The following is a 25,489-nucleotide window of genomic DNA, read 5'->3' as shown; positions in this document are numbered from 1 at the left end:
CACCACGCAGGCGCCCCTCCTGTGTGCCAGTTTCCAAACATTCTCTTCCCTGGGCCTTGCTTGCCCTGTTCCCCATCAACCACTTCCCTGAATTTGTGTTCATCATCCCCCGACTTTGTTTCATACTTGTGCTTATTAAATACTGCATGGAAATAGCATTTGTAAAATACTCGTAAGATATAAAGAATATGGAAACCACAAATAGTCATGTACTCATCCCTGAGTTTTGGTTTTTGTTTTTGTTTTTGAGAGAGGGTGAGCATGTGCACGGGGAGCAGGGAAAGGGCAGAGGAGCTTAAGGAGCTCCATGCTGGGTGTGGAGCCTGACGCAGGGCTCGATCTCACGACCCTAGATCATGACCTGAGCCAAAATCAAGAATCCCATGCTTAACTGACTGAGCCACCCAGTCGCCCCACATCTCTGAGTTTAAGAGTGAATACGTTTCTGTTACCTTTGAAGCTTCCTGGGTACCTCCCAGCGCCATTCTATTCTCCCCTTTCTGAGAGTCAGCCACTATCCTCAATTCCATGTTTATCATTCCTGATTTTCATTATAGTTTTACCACATATATTCATATCCCGAAACAATATATCGTTTCATTTTGAATGTTTTTGACTTTTGTATACATGGAATCACATTGAATGTATTCTTTTGCAACATGCTTTTCTTGCTCAGTATTAGGCTGGTGATTTCATCTATGCTGTGTATAACTGTAATATATCTTTTTTACTGTTACATAGTACTCCATTCTATGAATAAGGCACACATTATTCAGTTACTCATAGACCTTTGGAACTATTTCTGGTTCTTCGCTATTTAAAAATAGTGCTGCTTTGGAGCATGTGGGTGACTCAGTGGGTGAAGTGTGGGATTCATTGATTTTGGCTCAGGTTATGATCTCAGGGTGGTAAGATCGAGCCCCTAGAGTGACTCTGCACTCTGCAGGGAGCCTGCTTGTAGATTCTCTCCCTCTGCCCCTTCCCACACCAGCATGGACTCTCTCTTCCTCTCTCTCAAATAAATAAATCAGTTTTTTAAAAAAATAGTGCTGCTTTGAACTTTTTTTAAAATAATTTTTTATTTTTTATAAACATATAATATATTTTTATCCCTCTGGGTACAGGTATGTGAATCAGCAGGATTACACACTTCACAGCACTCACCATATGAACTTTTTTTTTTTTTTTTTTTGAGTGAGTCTACAACCAGCATGGGGCTTGAACTCATGACCCTGAGATCAAGCTTTGCATACTCTACTGACTGAGCGAGCCATTTGCCCCTGAACTTTTTTTTTTTAGCATGTCTAGGATATATATGTAATTGGTTATTGCAGGTGAATAGAAATGCAGTTGATATTTTTTATTCATTAGCATATGCATCTAATAAGCTTGCTATACTTTTTATTAATTTTGAATTTTTTTTTAAGATTTTATTTATTTATTTGACAGAGATCACAAGTAGGCGGGGTGTAGGGGAGCAGGCTTTCCGCTGAGCAGAGAGCTGATGCCAGGCTCGACCCCAGGACCTTGGGGATCATGACCTGAGCCAAAGGCAGAGGCTTTAACCCACTGAGCCACCCAGGCGCCCCTAATTTTGAATTATCAGTGGACTCTTTGAGCTTTCTAATCACTCCTTAGATTCCAGTTTACAAGCTATGGTAGTCTAATATTTAGCCCTATCCATTTATAACACACAAATTTGACTTTAAAAGATACAATTATTTTGTATATGCACTGATTACTTCTCAACTCTTTTAGGCTATTATTTTGCTTCTTTTTGCCTTTCATTGTTCCTCTGGAGGAGTCGGTTATTGGTCTAATTGTCTTACTTTACAGATGATCTATCTTTTCTCTCAGACCACTTTTATATTCTTCTCTGTGTGGTATCCTGCAGTCTCACTCCAGTGTGGCTTGGGATGGGGCTTTTTTTTTTTTTTTTTTTTTTTTTGGTCCTGTTTTGTGTATACTCTGCATGTCAGTTCTGGAAAATATATAGCTATTATCTCTTTAAATATTCCCTCTCTTTCATTCTCTATACCCCTGCCTTTAGGGTCCCAGTTACACGTATTTTAGACCTTTTCATTTATCATCCATGTCTCCTGTCTTCTATAATCCACGCTCTCCTCTCTCTTGCTGTGCTCTGGATTAGGACCGCAGATGTGCCTTCCTGTTGACCAAGCCTTCCCTCCACCGAGTCCACTCTCTTGTTTGTCTTCTTCATTGGGCCTCTAACCCTAGTGATTATATTGTTAAATCTACAAGTTCTACCTGGGGGGCGCCTGGGGGGCTCAGTCAGTTAAGCGTCTGCCTTCGGCTCAGGTCCCCAGGCTCCTAGGATCAAGCCCAGCATCGAGATTCCCTGCTCAGCGGGGGGCCTGCTTCTCCCTCTCCCTCTGTCTGCTGCCTCTCCCCCTGTTTGTGGCTTCCTCTCGCTCTGTCACATAAATACAATCTTTAAAAAAAATTTAAAAACTAAAAGGTTTCCTTGTTTTGTTTTTCTCATGTCTGCCTCGTCTTTTTGATAGTTTTTGTTCCTTGCCCACCTTTTATTTCATTTTTTATTTTCTTCCATGCTTTTTAGATAGTTATTTTATATTCTTTATGTGTCAGTCTCATTATCTGAAATCCTTAGAGAGTACTTGTCACTCATATTATCTTATTTCCTCACAGATTTGGCTTCCTCCTCCCCCTTATAAACACATCTTAGTCCTTGGGAGACCCAAAGGTCCAAAATACCACCATGGTAAAATTATGCATCTCTTTTTTGAGGTGTTTATAATACCTTACATGCACAGGTTTTTTTTTTCTTTAACTGGGAGCTGATTTATTTAGATAAATGACTCCACTTCATTTTGCTATTAGGCCCTCTGAACTATTCTTTATATATATATATATATACATATATATGTATATATATATATAATTTTTTACTTTCATGCACCGATTTTATAAAATAGGGTGACTGTACAGGCAGCTCTAAACCTGGAGTGGCCCTTTGGAGAGTTCTCACATTGAGGCAGGACCTCTTGGCTTTGCATATGACCTGATCTGGGCAGGAATACAACCTTGTGGGCGGCAGCCGTCTCTAGCTGAAGCAGCCGCAGAGCTCTCATCTGCCTGCGGCACTCATAGAGGCTGGGGAAGAAGCCCTTTATTCTCGAAAGGGGACCTAACCAGTGGCTACAAAGACCTCATAGAAAAAAAACGAGTAAATGTGAACTGTTGATTTAAACAGGACAGCCTATAAACATATGATAAATCCCAACCTCATTCATAAAACAAATACAGATTAAAACATCAGCAAAATGCTTTCCACACCTACAAGGGAAGCAATGTAGTAAGCTTGATATAATACCAAGGGGTGAATTTGTGCCGGCATGTTGCCAGCATGTGGGGAGATAAAAACTTTTACACATTGTCATGGATGTGTTAATGAGGGTAACCATTTGGAGAGCAGTTTAATAATACCTAGCTGAAAATATAAATATCCTCCTTCTACCCAGCAATTCCCCTGCTAGGTGTCTGGGCTAGAGAAAAATCTCACACGTGGGCTACAGGGAGACCTGTAAAGAAAGCATGTTCAATGCAGCGTTATTGTTAATAATAGAAAAATGTAAATAACCTAACTGTCCTTCAGTAGGAGAAGGGGTAATTAAGTTGTGGTTTAACAAATGAACTAGTATCAACATAAATACCCAGAAGTATAGCATTGAAAGAAAAAATTGCCAAAAGATATACAGAGTATAAATTCAAAGGTATAAATATTGAAAGCAGGGACGCCTGGGTGGCTCAGTTGGTTAAGCAGCTGCCTTCGGCTCAGGTCATGATCCCGGCGTCCTGGGATCGAGTCCCACATCGGGCTCCTTGCTCAGCAGGGAGCCTGCTTCTCCCTCTGCCTCTGCCTGCCATTCTGTCTGCCTGTGCTCGCTCTCTCCCCCTCTCTCTCTCTGATAAATAAATAAAATCTTTTAAAAAAAAATATTGAAAGCATACATACATAAATAACGTGTTGTTATGGATGTACAGATACATAACAGAAGTACAAAACATGCAGCTTCAGCTGAACCCATAGCATATAGCATATAGCATATCTTAGACAAGATATTGACAACTGTTTAATCTGGATAATCAGTACTGGTGTTTATTGTTTCTTTTCTGCATTTTTTTAGGGTTAAACATTACCAGTTCTTAAAGATTTAGAATGTATGCTTTTTTTCTTGAATTTTACCACTTTGTGCTAAGAGAGAATATACAAGTTTAGAAAATCGCCCAGTTACTACATATGTCCAGTGTGATTTATTGAGGATTCCATATGTGTCTAACATCTCCGATTCCTTAAAAATAGGATGCTGCTCCCACGGAGTCTTTACTGAACTGGCAAGACTACGAGGGTCGGACCCCCCTTCACTTTGCAGTCGCTGATGGGAATGTGACAGTGGTTGATGTCTTGACCTCCTATGAAAGCTGCAATATAACATCTTACGATAACTTATTTCGAACCCCACTTCACTGGGCAGCTTTGCTAGGTGAGTTAACTGTGAATCAAAGGATCAACGGTAAGAGGAACTACACAAATACAAGAAACTTTGCATGGCTTCCCTTACCCCATCAGCTCCCACCTCCCATTTAATTATTTTAATTTTCAGTTGATATGCGGCATCTCATACTTAAATCTCTCTGTTTTATGCTTAAATTTTAGGACTACAGATACATTCTCTGTTATATGTTGGTTTTAATTTCAACATAATGTCTTAACATGTTTTCATTTGTATTTTAAAAGGAACGCACATTTGGGTGCCTGGGTGGCTCAGTCAGTTAAGCATCTGCCTTTGGCTCAGGTCATGATCCCAGGGTCCTGGGATCGAGCCCCACACTGGACTCCTTGCTCTGCAGGGAGCCTGCTTCTCCCTCTGCCTGCCAGTCCCCTTGCTTGTGCGTGCTCTCCCTCTTTCTCTCTCTCTCTGTCAAATAAATAAATAATAAAATAAAATAAAAGTCATCCGCATTCATCAACAAATGTCAATAAAAAATAATCTTCTCTTCACATTCAATGCCTATGTGTTTAGGAAGGGACTTTAATTTTATGTTTGTACAAATACTATAATATGTTATTTGTTTTCTTCATATTTTCCCAGTAAGCCTTTTACTTAACCTTTTTGGGTCTCTCTCTGTCACATGAAAGAGTGTAAATATGATTTTGCAGGGGACACAGTCTGAGAGCCTTTCTCTTTTAGTGAAGGAGATTTAGCCGTTAATAGTCACTGTTATGAGCGCCTGGGTGGCTCAGTTGGTTAAGCAACTGCCTTCGGCTCAGGTCATGATCCTGGAGTCCCATAGAATGGAGTCCTGCATGGGGCTCCCTGCTCAGTGGGAGTCTGCTTCTCCCTCGGCCTCTCCTCCAACTTGTCTTGTACTCTTAACTCTCTCTCTCTTTTTCATTCTCTCCCTTTCAAATAAATAAAGTCTTAAAAAAAAAAAAAAACACCCTCACTGTTATAAGGTATATAATTTGGTCTTTTTTGAGTATTTTGAGTATTTTTGGTGGTTTTTGAGTATTATTGGTGGGTTTTTTTCCTCTTAATTTGGGTCCCCCCCAAAACTTCCTTTGTTTTCTGCCTTTTGGTATATAGATTAGGTTTGTTGTTCTTTAGTTTTGAATCTCCTAATGTTTTAGGAGGCTTTTATTTTTTTTATTTTTATTTATTTATTTAAAGAGGCAGCAAGCTCTTCCAGAGACTTGAGGTTTTGTTGTTGTTGTTGTTTTAAGATTTTATTTATTTATTTGACAGAGACATAGTGCAAGAGGGAACACAGAGGGAGTGGGAGAGGAGGAAGCAGGCTTCCAGCCAAGCAGGGAGCCCAATGTGGGGCTCAATCCCAGGACCCTGGGATCATGACCTGAGCCGAAGGCAGACACTTAACGACTGAGCCACCCAGGTGTCCCTAAGAGGGTTTTTAGATTCTACTTTAAAATTCATCAAAAACTTTTAAAAACCTGAGTTTTTGTGTTAAAAGCAAAAGTACATCTACTGATTTCCACTTAGCACCCTTTTCCTTATCATTTTTTTAGTATTTGTTAATATAATCTGAAGTTTTTCCCAGTTATTATTATGGACTTAGTTTTTAGATTACACACTGTATCTTTCTAAAATACTTTTGCATTTGCATTCAGTTTTATTGTCAGATTTAAAATTATTATTTAGATCTCATTTCAATATGCAGTGTCTTCCCCTCTTTCTTTTCCTTGGCATCCTAAGAGGACTTCCCAAATTTGTCTCCATATCAGTACCTTGACTTCGTTCCGTAAGTACTGCTTTCTTTCTGCCCATCATCGATTGTATTTTAGGTTGTATTTTGATTTCCTTCTCTCATGCAAATTTCTTTGTATCTCGACTTATTTCCTTTTCCCCGCCTTCCATCACCTTTTCATTTCGGATTATGTCCTTTTTAGGATATCCTTTTTCATTTCATAGAGCCCATCTCTTTGCACAAGTCAAGGATGCCAGGTGGTTTCCTGAAATTTTCCTCTGGATCCTTCTCTCGATTATTTTCTGAGGTACACGCTTCATCTTTGCAATGATGTTCCTTTTTCCCTGCCCCATAGTGTGTTTTCATATGACCTTTACTAAATTTTTCTCTTCACCTTTCCAACAAGATGGCATGTGTCCCAATAGCCTGCCTGTGGTCCTCCTCTTGGCCCATCTCCAGGAATCACAGCTCAGATCATGTGTGGGAGCCGGTCGAGGAGCATGACTCCCCCTCAGATTCCCTTTTTCTGCCTGGTTTTCATGCAGTGCGTCCTTGTTCTGCTGATGGAATCTTCATCGCCCAGGTCCCCACTGGGCTGAGGCAGTAGAATGCCTGAAATTTAGGTTTCCCAAATCTGCTGTTTTCAGGTTTGTTCATTCTTTGATCCTCCCTACAGCCCCTCACTTGTGGAAACCACAACCTCTTGAATGAATACACCGCGGGCTGTTTCCTCTGCCACCACCTCATCATTCCTGCCACGTGCTTCCTTGGACTTGAAATCACTGCCTAGATGTGAAAAAAGTGGAGGGGGGGGGCAGAAGGGGTTGGGAGGAGGCGGCAGAGATCAACAGGAGAATGTATGGTAGCGCAACCTCCTGAACCTCGGAAGAGAACAGTGGCGCGGTGCAACCTGGAAACTGGGGACAGTGACGGCTGTCAGGGGCCGGCTTCCCACCTGTTCTGTGGGCAGTGTCATAAGGTGAAGCCACGAAATGCACTGAGCTGATACCTGGTGCAGCTTCTCCTCACTCTAGCAATTATAATGATTGTCATTTCCTTTCTGATTGAAGCATTAAGATTTTAGTGTTGTGTTTGCCTTTGTTCTACATTAGCATAGTATTTTAGTGAGAAGTTAGAAGAGGCTGTACTATGGGCTGCTATTCAGAAAATTTCCCTTTAAAGAGATTATAAATTAAGTGGTCCTTTAACGTGCTCAGTCCTTGTTGTGTCTGCTCTCAGGCCACGCACAGATCGTCCATCTCCTTTTAGAAAGAAATAAGTCTGGAACCATCCCATCAGACAGCCAAGGAGCAACACCCTTGCACTATGCAGCTCAGAGTAACTTTGCCGTAAGTAAAACATGACAGTTCTCTTTTTTCTTAATTAAGTTTTTATTCGGACACCGTTCTAGATTCGTACACAGCCGTAAGAAATAAAACAACGAGATTCCATGTACCCGTCACCCGGTTTACCCCTAGGGGAACATCTTGCAAAAGTATGAAACAGTATCATAAACAGGAAATTGGCATCCCTACAATCCACTGATCTTATCCAAATCTCAGTTTTGCACGTACTCATTTCTGTGTTTGTGTCCCAATTATATCTTAACAGTTGCTCACACCGTTAACTCTGGCTGAGATGCAAGGGTTAGTCTTCCTCTTTGTAAAGTTGTTAGTCATAGGAAATTGTAAGACCGTTTTATATTGGCTGTTCAGTGTAACATTTTGTTCTGTGTAAGTATATTTCCATTTCTGGTTAATTTTATGGCACTAACATTTTATATGCGCTGTGTTCAGCTCTCTGTAATTGTCCTGAAAGCAATATGGCAAAGCCTTAGAACGGGTCCCACCTTGCCTGGTGCCCTGACTCTCCTCTTGGCCGGCTGGATGACCTGGCCCAAGGTTTTTTACCTCTCCAGTCTCAGTTTCTTCATATGTAAGATGAGGATAATTATATCTTTTCCTTCAGGATTGTTGTAAGAATTACAGAAAATTTGTGACCAGTGCCTAGTGTAGTTCTTGGTACAGATCAGGTATGCAAGAAATGCCATGCATTCTCACTATTGCTAGTGCTAATGATTTTATACATTATACAGCTGAGAAAGCAAAAATATGAATTATTATTTCCAAAGATACTGAATATGGCTAATTCTTCCCTTGCCACCCCTTATGTAGTTTACAGAGCATTTTCTAATGCATTATGTCATTGCTTCTAGCCAGCAATATGTAATGGCTAGGCTGCTTCAGCTCTCTGAGTAAGTGGCCACCAAGAACTACAGACTCACCCAAAGACGCACACGTCAAAACAGTCCAAGTTGATTCTATGCCTTCTGTGTGGGTGTGTGCAGTGAAAACTTTGGTTTCATTAAATTATAAGAATGCTGTCATCAGCAGAGCATAATTGCATCTTCCTGACCTCCCCAATGCATCACTGAATATGTCAAATACTCAGATTGCTAAAATATCTTATTTTCCCAACTTTCTTTCTCTCTGGTACCCTAGAGCAACCTTCCTTCTTGACATTTCTAAAATTTTATCACCCAGACTTCTGGAAAACCATTTTCTTCTACTGTCTCCCATCATTCTATTATATCAGACCCTTTCTTGCTCCAGATAGATAAGAAATTCACTGGCCCACCCTCATCAACCTGTGGAAATCAGAATTCAATTCATACCTCAATACAAGCCAGCGAAAGGACGTGGTTTCCCTAATTTACAGAGGAAGAAGCCAACGTTTCAAGAGATTAATCGACTTGCCCAAGATCTTGAATTCAAGTCTTGGGCTCCAAATTTAACACATGCACAGATACTAGCAATTAAGTGACTAAGGCTGTTGGGAGTAAAAAGGAATGACAGAACATTATGGATGTTTATTCAAAAAAATACTTACTCTGTATAATCTGCCAACTACAGAGATGATTTTTTTCAGTAATTCTGCAAATCTTCTAAGCTCAGTTTCAAGTCCCTTGATCTTCTTGGACTCTGTTCACTCTCAAGAGGCTACAATTCCCTGTTAAGAAAACAGCAACAACGAGACCCACAAAAACTTCTGCAAACACTCATCATTAAGAAAACATACTCAACAAGGGGTGCCTGGGTGGCTCATTGGGTTAAAGCCTCTGCCTTTGGCTCAGGTCATGATCCCAGGGTCCTGGGATGGAGCCCTGCATCGGGCTCTCTGCTCAGCAGGGAGCCTGCTTCCTCCTCTCTCTCTGCCTGTCTCTCTGCCTACTTGTGATCTCTGTCAAATAAATAAATAAAATCATTAAAAAAAAGAAAATATACCCAATTAAAAAAATTTACAAATTAGTAAAAAGCAAACAAACCAGAACATTACCAACTTTTTAAAAATATAACTTATTATTTCTTTTTTTTTAAAGATTTTATTTATTTATTTGACAGAGCGAAATCACAAGTAGGCAGAGAGGCAGGCAAAGAGAGGGAGGAGGAAGCAGGCTCCCCGCCAAGCAGAGAGCCCGATATGGGACTTGATCCCAGGATCCTGAGATCATGACCTGAGCCAAAGGCAGAGGCTTAACCCACTGAGCCACCCAGGCGCCCTATTATTTCTTAAATTATGATAACGTTTCTATCATAATCAACAAGTCCAATGTAGTGGATACTCTTAGTTATCAGCTTCTAAAATCCATGTGTTTATTCGAATTTAGCATGGACTAGGCATATACCCTAGATCCCAGGAGCATGACATTGTAATGCCTCTGCAGCTCAACAATGAGTTTTAAGACTAGGGAGCAGTGTGTACAGTGGAAATTGTGCTGTGACTGAGCTCTGAGTTTTACTCCTATATCTGCCACCAATGTTTGTATGACCTTGAACCTAAATTTCTTCATCTGGAAAAAGAAGGGTTGCATGAGGTGAGTCCTTGAATTTCTTCCTGCTTTAGAGTACTGAGCACCAACATTTGACATGTCTTTGGCCAGTTCACAGCATCCAGAATTTTCCTTTTTCTGAAAGAAAGCAGGAGCTCTATCCAAGCAGGAGTTACTATGATCACCCTAAAAGTTTGTAAGCATCTGAGGCTCAAGGAAGGAAACAATTTAAAATGCTGTGAATATTAGCCGCCATTAAAACTGTTAGGCACTCTTATCAACGATAGCCAAATTTCACAAAGAGCCCAAAGTGTCTATCGACTGATGAATGGATAAAGGAGATGAGGCATACATGTGACAGAGCATTACTGAGCCATGAAAAAGGATGAGATCTTGCCTTTTGCAACAACATGGATGGAGCCAAACAGTATTATGCTAAGTGAGATAAGACAGTCAAAGAAAGACAGATATCATATGATTTCACTCATGTGTAGAATTTAAGAAAGAAAACAGATGAACATAAGGGAAAAAAAGAGAGAGAGAGGCAAATCATAAAACAGACTCTTCACTATAAAGAATAAGCTGAGGGTTGCCAGAGGTGAGGTGGGGGGTTGGATGGGCTAAATGGGTTGATTGGGGTTAAGGAGGGCACTTGTGATGACTAACGGGTGTTGTATATAAATGATGAGTCACTAAATTCTACTGAAACTAATATACTATATGTTAACTAGCTGGAATGCAAATAAAAACTTGGAACTAAAAAACAAAATAAGACAACAAAATTGTCAGGTACTATTAGAATTACTGTGGGTCCTAATTTTTGTGTGATTCCATAGAGGAAGGACCTTGTATACAGGAATTGCTAAATAAATATTTGTTTAAATGAATCGAACACTGCATTTCTCAGTAGTCAATCATCGTTATTAACAATAATGCAATAAATGCATTAAATAAATAGTTAAATTTATAATAATGTAATAAATGCATTAAATATTTTTTACATTATAGTAACAAAACCACGAGAGAATGTATTAACCTCCTCTATAGGCATGGCTGAGTATACAGGTCTCTGCATGGAATGTCCAAGAAAACCTATAGTTTATTGTTGCTTATGATACTGAATACTTGTTAGTCTTTTAACTGTCATAAAATTTTAAAATTTGATTGGGGATGATCATTCTCAATTATGAGGATGTTGAATTAGGGTGTTAGGTTATGTGTTTGAGACGCATGGAAACTAATACTAATATACAAAGAAAGAGGATTGTTACTTTCAATGGAAATTGTAGTTTCATTATTCATAAAAAGATAATTTCATTTGATTCAAAAGCAGGGAAAAATATTTTGTGTCTTAGTGGAAGTCACATATACCACTAGCTTTATAACCATAGAAAATGCCACCCTCTTGTCTCAATTTTTTTAATGAAGTTTTCTTACAGGAAACAGTTAAAGTATTTTTAAAACATCCTTCAGTGAAAGATGATTCAGACCTCGAAGGAAGAACATCCTTTATGTGGGCTGCTGGAAAAGGCAGTGATGATGTCCTTAGGACTATGCTGAGTTTAAAATCTGACATTGATATTAACATGGCAGACAAGTATGGAGGTACAGGTAAGAACCGGCAGACGCTTTTGGTTTGCTTTCTTTCGGGTTCCAAAGTGGATAGGTGCCCTAAAACTTTACAGTAGTGCCTAAAATCAGTAGTGCCTGAAATCATTGTTCCTGTTCTAATATTGTTTAACTTGCAATTGTACTTGTTAAGTTGCAGCTATCAGGATATCACTCCAAAGGTTTTATTTCCTCCAAGTTCGATAGCTAAATTTAACTTGTGTTTCCACCAGATGAATGGTGGCATTTGGTTTAAAACTCTGGTTGCTCCTGGTTGTTATATGCAACTGATGAATCACAAAACTCTACCTCTGAAAATAATAATATGATATATGTTAATTAATTTATTTTAAATAAAAAATTTAAAAAAACAAAAACAAAATCTCTGCTTGCTCTTGGAATGCCTGGGTGGCTCAGTTGGTTAAGCATCTGACTTTTGGTTTTACCAGAGATCATGATCTCAAGATCCTGGGATCAAGCCCTGCATCAGGCTTCCCATGGAGATTCTTTCTCTCTCCCTCCCTCAACTTGCTCTTTCTCTCTCTCTTTTAAAAATAGATAAATAAATCTTTTTAAAAAATAAAACTCTCAATACTCCTTAGACATGATTATAGGAACTCTTCTTATTTATCTTTGTGTAAAAAAAACCATAAGCCTGTACTTAAAACTATGTATATTTAGTAGTTATCAATTATATTTTAAAAAATGTAGAATCATATTTTAAGGAATAACATATCTAAGTATGTTCTCACCATTCTCATTTAATGTGCTCTTTTCTCAGATCTTAAGAACATTCCTTCCTCCCAAATCTCCCATTTTAGAGATGAGCCCCCATGACTCTTGAAGCTTCATAGCTTCACGTTAGATTTGCATCAAAGGCCCTCATAGATGCTTCTTTCTTTCTTTTTCTAATAAGAGAGCACTTTGTGCATTGGTTAATAAGGTATGAATTTTTTAGCTTTCATTGTCAACTTGGAAGTCCCTACCTCATATCCTAATTGCAAGTCTGAAAAAGAAAGACGATCACACAACGATAGCACAACAATACACAACAGAATAAAAACTCAGCATCAAGCTTCTCGGTGTTATGTTTTTGTATTTGTAGAAGCATAGTAGAGCCATTTGCACCTATCAGTTGTCCAGGATGAGATCTTTCTTGGCTTCCAGAACTACTGATACAGCACTTAGTGGAGAGCAGGGTTATACCTAATAATCTCCATCCTATACCTAAACCATCACCCTTTCTAAATTTTTTTTTTCAGTTTTTGGGTAATATCAATTCTAACAAAAGCTTTAACTGTCAAAAGTAATTTTTTAGCAAAGCTTTGCAGTAGACCTTAAGCTTCTTAAAGAAGGATATAGTGCATATATGTAGGACATTGAACTTATAAATGGAGTGAACATTTCATTTTTTGTCAGACTTCCATTAGTATGCAGACTTTCACTTTATCACTCGCTATCCTTTTAGTTGAACTTTTTCATGTATTTTAATAAAGTATGGTCAAGGATCGTTCCATCCTTTTAACCAAAGGTATCTTTCCGACGTGCACCATAGGTAGAATTCAGACATAAATTGTTCTCAGATTCATTAATTCCCTGGCTCTTTCTCCTAAGGAAATTTTATTATATGTCAGATATGTCTTCCTGACATTTCTTTTCTTTAAAAATGAGTTTCTCGCCATCATCCCTCTACAGGGTTTTTCCTTCCCATGAAAAAGAGTTCTCATCAACAGCAACATACAGACATTATTTGGATCCTGATTCAAATAAGCTTTAAAAAAAATTATAAAACAATCAGGATAGTATAGGCACTTTCTAGATATTTGATATTACAGAATTTTTGTTAATGTTTTTTAGGTACAATAATAAGACTAGCTTTTCCTTGCAATGCCAAAGCTGGGGCTCTGCGGACCCCATTTCTGCTTTGCCAGTAGGTGCCCTGTTAGAATCCTCCTGTAGGGGGCAGTAGAGGGAACCTGGAAAACTGGAAGAATGGGATTACAACTTCCTGTCTGTTGGTTTCCTGTTCCTCCACAGGCTCCTCTTCTAGGCTTTTAAGTTTTAATAATCTATCTTCTTCTTTTCATTCCCATGGTCCTAGAATTTCTGGCTGTCTTCTGCATGTACTACCTCTGTGATCCCTTAGTGTTCCTTTTTTGTTTTTTTCCTTCTTTGGTCCATAGCTAACAATTCCTTATTTTTAACTCTCTCTGGTAAAGTTCTGGCATGGATTCTGTCTCCTGAATGGACCCTGACTGATACAGTGGTTGTGGTGTTTGTTTGTTTGTTTTTTAAGATTTTATCCATTTATTTGACAGAGATCACAAGTAGGCAGAGAGGCAGGCAGAGAGAGAGGAGGAAGCAGGCTCCCCACTGAGCAGAGAGCCTGACTTGGGGCTTGATCCCAGGACTCTGGGACCATGACCCAAGCTGAAGGCAGAGGCTTTAACCCACTGAGCCACTCAGGCACCCCAGTGGTTGTGTTTTTAAAAAAGAAAAACAATGTCTTTTAGATACACTGTACTAAAATATTTACAAATGAAAAGCTAAGACTCTAGAATTTTATTCAAAACAAAAGTGGGGACAAGGGATGGCAGGTAGATGAAACAAGACCAAGCATCTACTGGTTGTCCCTTAAGCTAGGGAATGGCTGTATTGCGTTCTCTAGATTACTGTCTTTTCTTCTGAATATGTTTGAAATTTTCCATAACAAAAAGTTAAATTAAAAAAAATTAGGGCTCCTCTGTAAATTTGTGATACCTTCTCAAAGAGGAAGCAACAATAGTTAAATCTAAGGTTCCTTTAAAGTAATGTAAATGCAAATAGAAATGGGAAATTTCAATTGATAAGAAAATGAATTCTATCTTTTGCTTAGTCAGGATTTTGGGATGGTTTTGGTTTTTTGGTTTTTTTTTCAACGTTGACATTTATCTGAACAGTATTTATTCCATACTAACGCCACATCACACAATTGTAGAATTTTGCAATTAGAAAGTACATTAAAATCAAATCTAGTCCAGGGTTTTCCAAACCATATTTTTCAGAACAATAGGTATCTATAGAGTGCTTGAAGCATTACCAAGGGGGGCGGTTACTTAAGTGGGCAAACCTCCACCCCTGCTTTAGTCAGAACTGCTCAACTCTTACCAGTTTTATTTATTCATTTATTTATTTATCTATTTATTTATTTAGACAGACAGAGATCACAAATTAGGCAGAGAGGCAGGCAGAGAGAGGGAATCAGGCTCCCTGCTGAGTAGAGAGCCCGATGCATGGCTTGATCCCAGAACCCTGGGATCATGACCTAAGCCGAAGGCAGAGGCTTTAACCCACTGAGCCACCCAGGCACCCGTCTTACCAGTTTTATATGCTGAATGTTTTATAAAGCTTCCTTTGGGGGCAGATGTATTCTTATGCTCTTAAAATGTGAAAGTCACCAAACTACCATAGATGTAGCACACTTAATCTACCTTACAACATTCCCACCGACGGTCTGTCAGCCTCTAATGACATGGCTCCAATATGGAGAACCCACTACTTCCATCTTTTTTTTTATTTTTTTTTTATTTTTTTTTTATATTTTTTTAATTTTTTATAAACATATATTTTTATCCCCAGGGGTACAGGTCTGTGAATCACCCGGTTTACACACTTCACAGCACTCACCAAATCACATGCCCTCCCCAATGTCCATAATCCCACCCCCTTCTCCCAAACCCCCTCCCCTCGGCAACCCTCAGTTTGTTTTGTGAGATTAAGAGTCACTTATGGTTTGTCTCCCTCCCAATCCCATCTTGTTTCATTTATTCTTCTTCTACCCACTTAAGCCTCCATGTTGCATCACCACTTCCTCATATCAGGGAGATCATATGATAGTTGTCTTTCTCTGCTTGACTTATTTCGCTAAGCATGATACGCTCTAGTTCCATCCATGTTGTTGCAAATGGCAAGATTTCATTTCTTTTGATGGCTGCATAGTATTCCATTGTGTATATATACCACATCTTCTTGATCCATTCATCTGTTGATGGACATCTAGGTTCTTTCCATAGTTTGGCCATTGTGGACATTGCTGCTATAAACATTCGGGTGCATGTGCTCCTTTGGATCACTACATTTGTATCTTTAGGGTAAATACCCAGTAGTGCAATTGCTGGGTCATAGGGCAGTTCTATTTTCAACATTTTGAGGAACCTCCATGCTGTTTTCCAGAGTGGCTGCACCAGCTTGCATTCCCACCAACAGTGTAGGAGGGTTCCCCTTTCTCCGCATCCTCGCCAGCATCTGTCATTTCCTGACTTGTTGATTTTAGCCATTCTGACTGGTGTGAGGTGATATCTCATTGTGGTTTTGATTTGTATTTCCCTGATGCCGAGTGATATGGAGCACTTTTTCATGTGTCTGTTGGCCATCTGGATGTCTTCTTTGCAGAAATGTCTGTTCATGTCCTCTGCCCATTTCTTGATTGGATTATTTGTTCTTTGGGTGTTGAGTTTGCTAAGTTCTTTATAGATTCTGGACACTAGTCCTTTATCTGATATGTCGTTTGCAAATATCTTCTCCCATTCTGTCAGTTGTCTTTTGATTTTGTTAACTGTTTCCTTTGCTGTGCAAAAGCTTTTGATCTTGATGAAATCCAAGTAGTTCATTTTTTCCCTTGCTTCCCTTGCCTTTTGCGTTGTTCCTAGGAAGATGTTGCTGCGGCAGAGGTCGAAGAGGTTGCTGCCCGTGTTCTCCTCAAGGATTTTGATGGATTCCTTTCGTACATTGAGGTCCTTCATCCATTTTGAGTCTATTTTTGTGTGTGGTGTAAGGAAATGGTCCAATTTCATTTTTCTGCATGTGGCTGTCCAATTTTCCCAGCACCATTTATTGAAAAGGCTGTCTTTTTTCCATTGGACATTCTTTCCTGCTTTGTCGAAGATTAGTTGACCATAGATTTGAGGGTCTATTTCTGGGCTCTCTATTCTGTTCCATTGATCTATGTGTCTGTTTTTGTGCCAGTACCATGCTGTCTTGATGATGACAGCTTTGTAATAGAGCCTGAAGTCCGGAATTGTGATGCCACCAACGTTGGCTTTCTTTTTCAATATCCCTTTGGCTATTCGAGGTCTTTTCTGGTTCCATATAAATTTTAGCATTATTTGTTCCATTTCTTTGAAAAAGATGGATGGTACTTTGATAGGAATTGCATTAAATGTGTAAATTGCTTTAGGTAGCATAGACATTTTCACAATATTTATTCTTCCAATCCAGGAGCATAGAACATTTTTCCATTTCTTTGTGTCTTCCTCAATTTCTTTCATGAGTACTTTATAGTTTTCTGAGTATAGATTCTGTGTCTCTTTGGTTAGGTTTATTCCTAGGTATCTTATGGTTTTGGATGCAATTGTAAATGGGATTGACTCCTTAATATCTCTTTCTTCTGTCTTGCTGTTGGTGTAGAGAAATGCAACTGATTTCTGTGCATTGATTTTATATCCTGACACTTTACTGAATTCCTGTATAAGTTCTAGCAGTTTTGGAGTGGAGTCTTTTGGGTTTTCCACATATAGTATCATATCATCTGCGAAGAGTGATAATTTGACTTCTTCTTTGCCGATTTGGATGCCTTTAATTTCCTTTTGTTGTCTGATTGGTGAGGCTAGGACCTCTAGTACTATGTTGAATAGCAGTGGTGATAATGGACATCCCTGCCGTGTTCCTGACCTTAGTGGAAAAGCTTTCAGTTTTTCTCCATTGAGAATGATATTTGCAGTGGGTTTTTCATAGATGGCTTTGATGATATTGAGGTATGCGCCCTCTATCCCTACACTTTGAAGAGTTTTGATCAGGAAGGGATGCTGTACTTTGTCAAATGCTTTTTCAGCATCTATTGAGAGTATCATATGGTTCTTGTTCTTTCTTTTATTGATGTGTTGTATCACATTGACTGATTTGCGGATGTTGAACCAACCTTGCAGCCCTGGAATAAATCCCACTTGGTCGTGGTGAATAATCCTTTTAATGTACTGTTGAATCCTATTGGCTAGTATTTTGTTGAGTATTTTCGCATCTGTGTTCATCAAGGATATCGGTCTATAGCTCTCTTTTTTGGTGGGATCCTTGTCTGGTTTTGGGATCAAGGTGATGCTGGCCTCATAAAATGAGTTTGGAAGTTTTCCTTCCATTTCTATTTTTTGGAACAGTTTCAGGAGAATAGGAATTAGTTCTTCTTTAAATGTTTGGTAGAATTCCCCCGGGAAGCCGTCTGGCCCTGGGCTTTTGTTTGTTTGGAGATTTTTAATGACTGTTTCAATCTCTTTACTGGTTATGGGTCTGTTCAGGCTTTCTATTTCTTCCTGGCTCAGTTGTGGTAGTTTATATGTTTCTAGGAATGCATCCATTTCTTCCAGATTGTCAAATTTATTGCCGTAGAGTTGCTCATAGTATGTTCTTATAATAGTTTGTATTTCTTTGGTGTTAGTTGTGATCTCTCCTCTTTCATTCATGATTTTATTTATTTGGGTCCTTTCTCTTTTCTTTTTGATAAGTCGGGCCAGGGGTTTATCAATTTTATTAATTCTTTCAAAGAACCAGCTCCTAGTTTCGTTGATTTGTTCTATTGTTTTTTTGGTTTCTATTTCATTGATTTCTGCTCTGATCTTTATGATTTCTCTTCTCCTGCTGGGCTTAGGGTTTCTTTCTTGTTCTTTCTCCAGCTCCTTTAGGTGTAGGGTTAGGTTGTGTACCTGAGACCTTTCTTGTTTCTTGAGAAAGGCTTGTACCGCTATATATTTTCCTCTCAGGACTGCCTTTGTTGTGTCCCACAGATTTTGAACCGTTGTATTTTCATTATCATTTGTTTCCATGATTTTTTTCAATTCTTCTTTAATTTCCCGGTTGACCCATTCATTCTTTAGAAGGATACTGTTTAGTCTCCATGTATTTGGGTTCTTTCCAAACTTCCTTTTGTGGTTGAGTTCTAGCTTTAGAGCATTGTGGTCTGAAAATATGCAGGGAATGATCCCAATCTTTTGATACCGGTTGAGTCCTGATTTAGGACCGAGGATGTGATCTATTCTGGAGAATGTTCCATGTGCACTAGAGAAGAATGTGTATTCTGTTGCTTTGGGATGAAATGTTCTGAATATATCTGTGATGTCCATCTGGTCCAGTGTGTCGTTTAAGGCCTTTATTTCCTTGCTGATCTTTTGCTTGGATGACCTGTCCATTTCAGTGAGGGGAGTGTTAAAGTCCCCTACTATTATTGTATTATTGTTGATGTGTTTCTTTGATTTTGTTATTAATTGGTTTATATAGTTGGCTGCTCCCACATTGGGGGCATAGATATTTAAAATTGTTAAATCTTCTTGTTGGAAGACCCTTTGAGTATGATATAGTGTCCTTCCTCATCTCTTATTATAGTCTTTGGCTTAAAATCTAATTGATCTGATATAAGGATTGCCACTCCTGCTTTCTTCTGATGTCCATTAGCATGGTAAATTCTTTTCCACCCCCTCACTTTAAATCTGGAGGTGTCTTCGGGCTTAAAATGTGTTTCTTGGAGGCAACATATAGATGGGCTTTGTTTTTTTATCCATTCTGATACCCTGTGTCTTTTGACAGGGGCATTTAGCCCATTCACATTCAGGGTAACTATTGAGAGATATGAATTTAGTGCCATTGTATTGCCTGTAAGGTGACTGTTACTGTATATGGTCTCTGTTCCTTTCTGATCTACCACTTGTAGGCTCTCTCTTTGCTTAGAGGACCCCTTTCAAGATTTCCTGTAGAGCTGGTTTGGTATTTGCAAATTCTTTCAGTTGTTGTTTGTCCTGGAAGCTTTTAATCTCTCCTTCTATTTTCAATGATAGCCTAGCTGGATATAGTATTCTTGGCTGCATGTTTTTCTCGTTTAGTGCTCTGAAAATATCATGCCAGCTCTTTCTGGCCTGCCAGGTCTCTGTGGATAAGTCAGCTGCCAATCTAATATTTTTTCCATTGTATGTTACAGACTTCTTTTCCCGGGCTGCTTTCAGGATTTTCTCTTTGTCATTGAGACTTGTAAATTTTACTATTAGGTGACGGGGTGTGGGCCTATTCTTATTGATTTTGAGGGGCGTTCTCTGAACCTCCTGAATTTTGATGCTCGTTCCCTTTGCCATATTGGGGAAATTCTCCCCAATAATTCTCTCCAGTATACCTTCTGCTCCCCTCTCACTTTCTTCTTCTTCTGGAATCCCAATTATTCTAATGTTGTTTCGTCTTATGGTGTCACTTATCTCTCGAATTCTCCCCTCATGGTCCAGTAGCTGTTTGTCCCTCTTTTGCTCAGCTTCTTTATTCTCTGTCATTTGGTCTTCTATATCACTAATTCTTTCTTCTGCCTCATTTATCCTAGCAGTTAGAGCCTCCATTTTTGATTGCACCTCATTAATAGCTTTTTTGATTTCACCTTGGTTAGATTTTAGTTCTTTTATTTCTCCAGAAAGGGCTTTTATATCTCTCGAGAGGGTTTCTCTAATATCTTCCATGCCTTTTTCGAGCCCGGCTAGAACCTTGAGAATTGTCATTCTGAACTCTAGATCTGACATATTACCGATGTCTGTATTGATTAGGTCCCTAGCCTTCGGTACTGCCTCTTGTTCTTTTTTTTGTGTTGAATTTTTATGTCTTGTCATTTTTTCCAGATAAGAGTAAATGAATGGGCAAGTAAAATACTAAAAGGGTGGCAACAACCCCAGGAAAATATGCTTTAACCAAATTAGAAGAGATCCAAAATCGTGAGTGGGGAGAAAGGGGATAAAAAGAGTTTCAAAAAGGAAGAAAGAAAAAAAAAAAACAAAAAGAAAAGAAAAGAAAAAAAAAAAAAGAAAAGAAAAGAAAAGAATTTTTTAAAAAAGAAAACACCTAAGAAAAATGTAAAAAAGAAAAATATATATATTAGATAAACTAGTAAAAAATCGTTAAAAAAGAAAAAGGTAACAGTTAAAAAAAAAATTTTACCCAAAGGCGAGAAAAAAAAAAAAATGAAAAAGAAAAAATCAAATTAACTGCAAGACTAAAAAAAATCCCAGGAAAAAAGCCATGAGTTCCGTGTTTGGCTTTCTCCTCCTCTGGAATTCTGCTGCTCTCCTTGGTATTGAAACCGCACTCCTTGGTAGGTGAACTTGGTCTCGGCTGGATTTCTTGTTGACCTTCTGGGGGAGGGGCCTGGTGTAGTGATTCTCAAGTGTCTTTGCCCCAGGCGGAATTACACCGCCCTTACCCGGGGCCGGGGTGAGTAATCCGCTCGGGTTTGCTTTCAGGAGCTTTTGTTCCCTGAGCGCTTTCCGTAGAGTTCCGGAGGACGGGAATACAAATGGCGGCCTCCTGGTCTCCGGCCCGGAGGAGCCGAGAGCCCAGGGCCCCACTCCTCAGTGCGCCCTCAGAGAACAATGTCCAGTTACTCCCGTCTGCCTGACCTCCGGCCGCGCTCCGAGCTCACCGAGCCTGCGACCGGTTCAAGGTAACACCGAGCTGCGAGCTTACTGTCGGCTCTGTCTCTGTAGCCGGCTTTCCCGTTCCAATACCCGCAAGCTCTGCGACACTCAGACACCCCCGATCCTTCTGTGACCCTGCGGGACCTGAGGCCACGCTGACCCTGCGTGGGCTTCGCCCCGGTTTAGCCTCTGGAGCGATGTCCCTCAGCGGAACAGACTTTTAAAAGTCCTGATTTTGTGCACGGTTGCTCCGCTGCTTGCCGGGAGCCGGCCCCTCCCCCCGGGGTCTATCTTCCCGTCGCTTTGGATTCACTTCTCCGCCGGTCCTACCTTTCAGAAAGTGGTTGTTTTTCTGTTTCCAGAATTGCTGTTCTTCTTCTCTTCGATCTGCCGATGGATTTTCAGGTGTTTGCAATCTTTAGATAAGCTATCTAGCTGATCTCCGGCTAGCTGAAGCAGTCTCAGCTTGCTACTTCTCCGCCATCTTGACTAGAATCCCACTACTTCCATCTTAACCTAACTCCTGTCAGAATGTCTTTCTTACACTGAGCCCAGATTTATCAACGTGAACGTTCTGCTCTGTGCTATCTTCCACATGGCAGCACCTAAGACATTTGAAGTCTCTCACGCTCTTCTGAATTTTGTCTGGGCCAAACTTTTAGCCACGTAGATCAGGGTCCTCCAGCACAAATGCGTGTAAGAATTGCAAGGGTGTTTGTTTACATACAGATTCCCAGGCTATACAGACAAAAATCTGTTTCAGATCTTCTAAGTCCTATTGACTCCACCTCTAACGTATATCCTTAATCTTTCTGCTTCTCTTCAGCTCCACTCCTGCCAGCGCAGTTCCAGCCATCAGCCTTCTTTACTGAGCCTCCTGCAATAGTGTTCGCTGGTCTCCCTGCTTACGTTCTCACCTACTACAGTACGTTCTCTTGAAAGCAGCCAGAGTGATCCCATTAAGGCACCAGTCCAATGATATCACTCACCTGTGTGAAGTCCTTCAGGGCCTTCATCCCTGGGACCTGTGCGGCCCCTTAGGATCTGGCCTTCTCGACCTTTCTGCCTTACTTCATTGTGTGGCAGCTTCCTTGCCTTCCCTCAGCACATAAAGTTGTTCCTGCTCTTGGACTAACTCTTCTCTTTGCTTGAACTACTTCCTCTCAAGATCTCTACATTGCTGACTCTCTGTGACCCGGGTCTCAGCTTCAGTGTCAGCTCCTTACCAAGGCTTTTCATCCCCACCCGTTCAAGCGGTCTCCCAGATACTCTGAACATCAAGATACCTCGTATTACTCCAGTCATAGTCCACCATCATCTAATACTTTATCTGTTCAGTTTTTATTTTGCTTCTCCTGCTAGAACATAATCTTATCTATTTTGTTGTCTGCTGGATTCCCACCACTACATTCATACCCAGCCCATAGAAGGTTCTCAACAGATGCCCAGGAATCTGCACTTTTGTAGGCACCCTGGGTTTGCTCCATGGATCACAGTTTATGAAAGAAACATTGTTCTAGGCATTATAGGGCCAGGAGACTTAGAAGGAAGTGGCCCAGGCCTCTAGACCGTCATGCTGGCAGACTCAGAATTTAAGGAGTGATGTATTTAAATAGAATTTAAAGCGTAATCCAGAGAGGACTGGCCTAAGTCAAGCACGAGAGGGGAGTAACACAGGCACAGGTCAGCAGAACCGAAACCCCCAAAGAATCAAAATTACTCTTTCAAACCCCACAGGAAGGCACCAGAGAGGAGACCGCGTTCCTCTTCAGGTTTTTTCTCCCTTGTTGAAACATATTGTTGTTTCTTAAATTGGGCCCGGAGGAAATGAGTGACTTGCATTTGGAGCCACATTGTATGAAAAATGCACTCAAGGCAGTGGGCTGTGTGCACCCCCCCCCCCCCCCGTACCACAGGGGTGCGCAGGCCACCGGCAGGAATAGCGCAGCTCAGCCCCTGAAGGACCCAGGGACTGACGCTTCCCGTCGCACCAACCCCCTAGCGTATGTTTATCGAGCGGGTTGGTGGGCAGAACTGCCTGCATCATTCAAATCATCTCTCTCTGTCTATTTTGGTTCCCTCACCCCCTTAGAGGGAGGAAAAGACGAACTGGAACCGAGGAAGGGAAAGCATCCAGACCCTTAGGATGGAAAGGAAGAAACAGTGAGATGAGAAAGGTAGAAGGACCGGGAAAGTGGAAGTAGTGCCTATGACTAGAAAGGAAGGCTGAAATCTATAGGAGTGGACAGGAGGGAGTCCTGAAGATTCAACTGCATTTAGCCAGAATGATGAGGACATCAGAAGAGGAGGCGCGGTACTGTGTCGTAAGGAAAAGGCGAAGCTGTTACCCAAGCATCGGTTGCTCTCTGTCGCTCTCTTTTCAGCCTTACATGCCGCTGCCCTTTCCGGCCACGTCAGCACCGTGAAGTTACTGCTGGAAAACAATGCTCAGGTGGATGCCACCGACGTCATGAAGCATACCCCGCTCTTCCGAGCCTGTGAGATGGGACACAAAGATGTGATTCAGACGCTTATTAAAGGTTCGTTAGTAAGGGTGCGCCTACTAAGTCACTCTCAAAAGGTAGGAATTTTTGCAGGCGCTGTTTGAAAGTCCGCTTACAGAGCAGAGGGCCGCCTGGGTGGGGCCCTGGGGTCACTCCCAGCTCCGCCTGTTGCATGGTTTGGGAAAAGCCACTTCACCTGCCCAATCCTGTTTCACTTCGTATAAAAGAAAAATGACTCCTGCCCTGACCAACTTACAGGCTTACTGTAAAACTCTGAAGGAGGTAATATACACGGAGGTATGTTGCTAAGAGTACGAGTAAAGCATTGAAGGGACTGTTGTTACATTCTTTTTTTTTCAGACTTCTGTTCTTTTTGATCAATGCTCTCTCTTTTGGACATTGTCATTATATTTTTGCTTTTTCAGGTGGAGCAAGGGTAGATTTAGTTGATCAGGACGGACATTCTCTTCTACACTGGGCAGCACTGGGAGGAAATGCTGATGTTTGCCAGATATTGATAGAAAACAAGATCAATCCAAATGTGCAAGATTACGCGGGACGAACCCCTTTGCAGTGTGCGGCGTACGGCGGCTACATCAACTGCATGGCTGTGCTCATGGAAAATAACGCAGACCCCAATATTCAAGACAAAGAGGTAGACAGTCTAGACCTTTCTATGTTGCTTGCTCGCAGAGGTTCAGAATATTTCTTTGTCATTAACTAAAATAAAGTAAAACCTTTTCCCAAACAGATAACTTACAAATTTATCTGTTAATTAAAAATGAGTTTTGGGGTGCCTGGGTGGCTCTGTGGGTTGAGACTCTGCCTTTGGCTCAGGTCATGATCCCAGGGTCCTGGGATGGAGCTTCCATTGCACTGGGTTCTCTGCTCAGCAGGGAGCCTGCTTCCCCTCTCTCTCTCTCTGCCTGCCTCTCTGCCTACTTGTGATCTCTCTTTCTCTGTCAAATAAATAAATTAAATTTTTTTTAAAAAAGTTTTAATTTTTCCCTGTTTTCCTTCTACTTCTTGTCTATATCCATATATACCTTAACAAAGTCATAACAGAGAATGGGAATAATTTTATAACTTTCATAAAATATAGATACATGGCATGTGTGTATGGATGTATATACATATATGTATGTGTGTGTATATATATATATATATATATATATATATATATATATATGATATTTCACAGACCACATTTTGTTCACTTAAAATCATCACCAGTATTTTCTCATTTGGTGCATCATCTTCTGCATAATCATAGATGCTGCATATTTCAAAGTTCTAGGACCTTTGTGTAATAACTCATTCAGTTCTTACAGCAACTCTGTAAAGGAGTTGCTATTATTATTCCCATTTACAGGTGACAATATTGAAGCTTGGAGCTCACCCAATTACCCTAAGGTGGACAACAGTGGCAGGGCTGTTGTGGGGTGTCACGGTCCAAACTATGCCTGTAACCCCAATTTTAGAATTTAGTAATTTCCTTTTGCTGGGTACTTTTCATTGTTATAGATCATGTTTCATTAATCATTGTTGTGCATTTAACTTTTCTTTATTATTTCCCTAGAATAATTTCCCCAAGTGAGATTATTTATTATTGGTATATGAATGTGACTGAGCTCTGATATATACTGTTGAACTGATTCTTTTAAAAGATTTTATTTATTTATTTGAGAAAGAGAGCATGCACCTGAGCAGGGGGAGGAGCAGAGGGAGATGGAAAGAGAGAGAATCCCAAGCAGACTCCCCATGGAGCACAGAGCCCGACTCGGAGACTCCATCTCATGACCCTGGGATCATGACCTGAGCTAAAATTAGGAGTT

At 40.3% G+C, this 25,489-nt stretch overlaps 1 protein-coding gene across 2 annotated transcripts in view; it reads left to right on the top strand.

The window, feature by feature from the left end:
* Positions 1-25,489, top strand: part of INVS (inversin) — a 174,103-nt gene that overhangs the window by 84,185 nt on the left and 64,429 nt on the right. The window contains exons 6-10 of one of the 2 annotated variants that reach the window (XM_059143533.1): positions 4,346-4,526; positions 7,489-7,598; positions 11,518-11,689; positions 23,535-23,690; positions 24,080-24,309. In XM_059143533.1, the coding sequence (XP_058999516.1) occupies positions 4,346-4,526; positions 7,489-7,598; positions 11,518-11,689; positions 23,535-23,690; positions 24,080-24,309 (849 nt within the window). Of the gene's footprint in view, positions 1-4,345; positions 4,527-7,488; positions 7,599-11,506; positions 11,690-23,534; positions 23,691-24,079; positions 24,310-25,489 lie in introns of those variants that run through there. The other variant, XM_059143534.1, reaches the window with a different exon arrangement.

Source organism: Mustela lutreola, chromosome 12 (genome assembly GCF_030435805.1).
Source record: "Mustela lutreola isolate mMusLut2 chromosome 12, mMusLut2.pri, whole genome shotgun sequence".
NCBI lineage: Eukaryota > Metazoa > Chordata > Mammalia > Carnivora > Mustelidae > Mustela > Mustela lutreola.
This window is presented reverse-complemented; position numbering and strand designations above follow the sequence as displayed.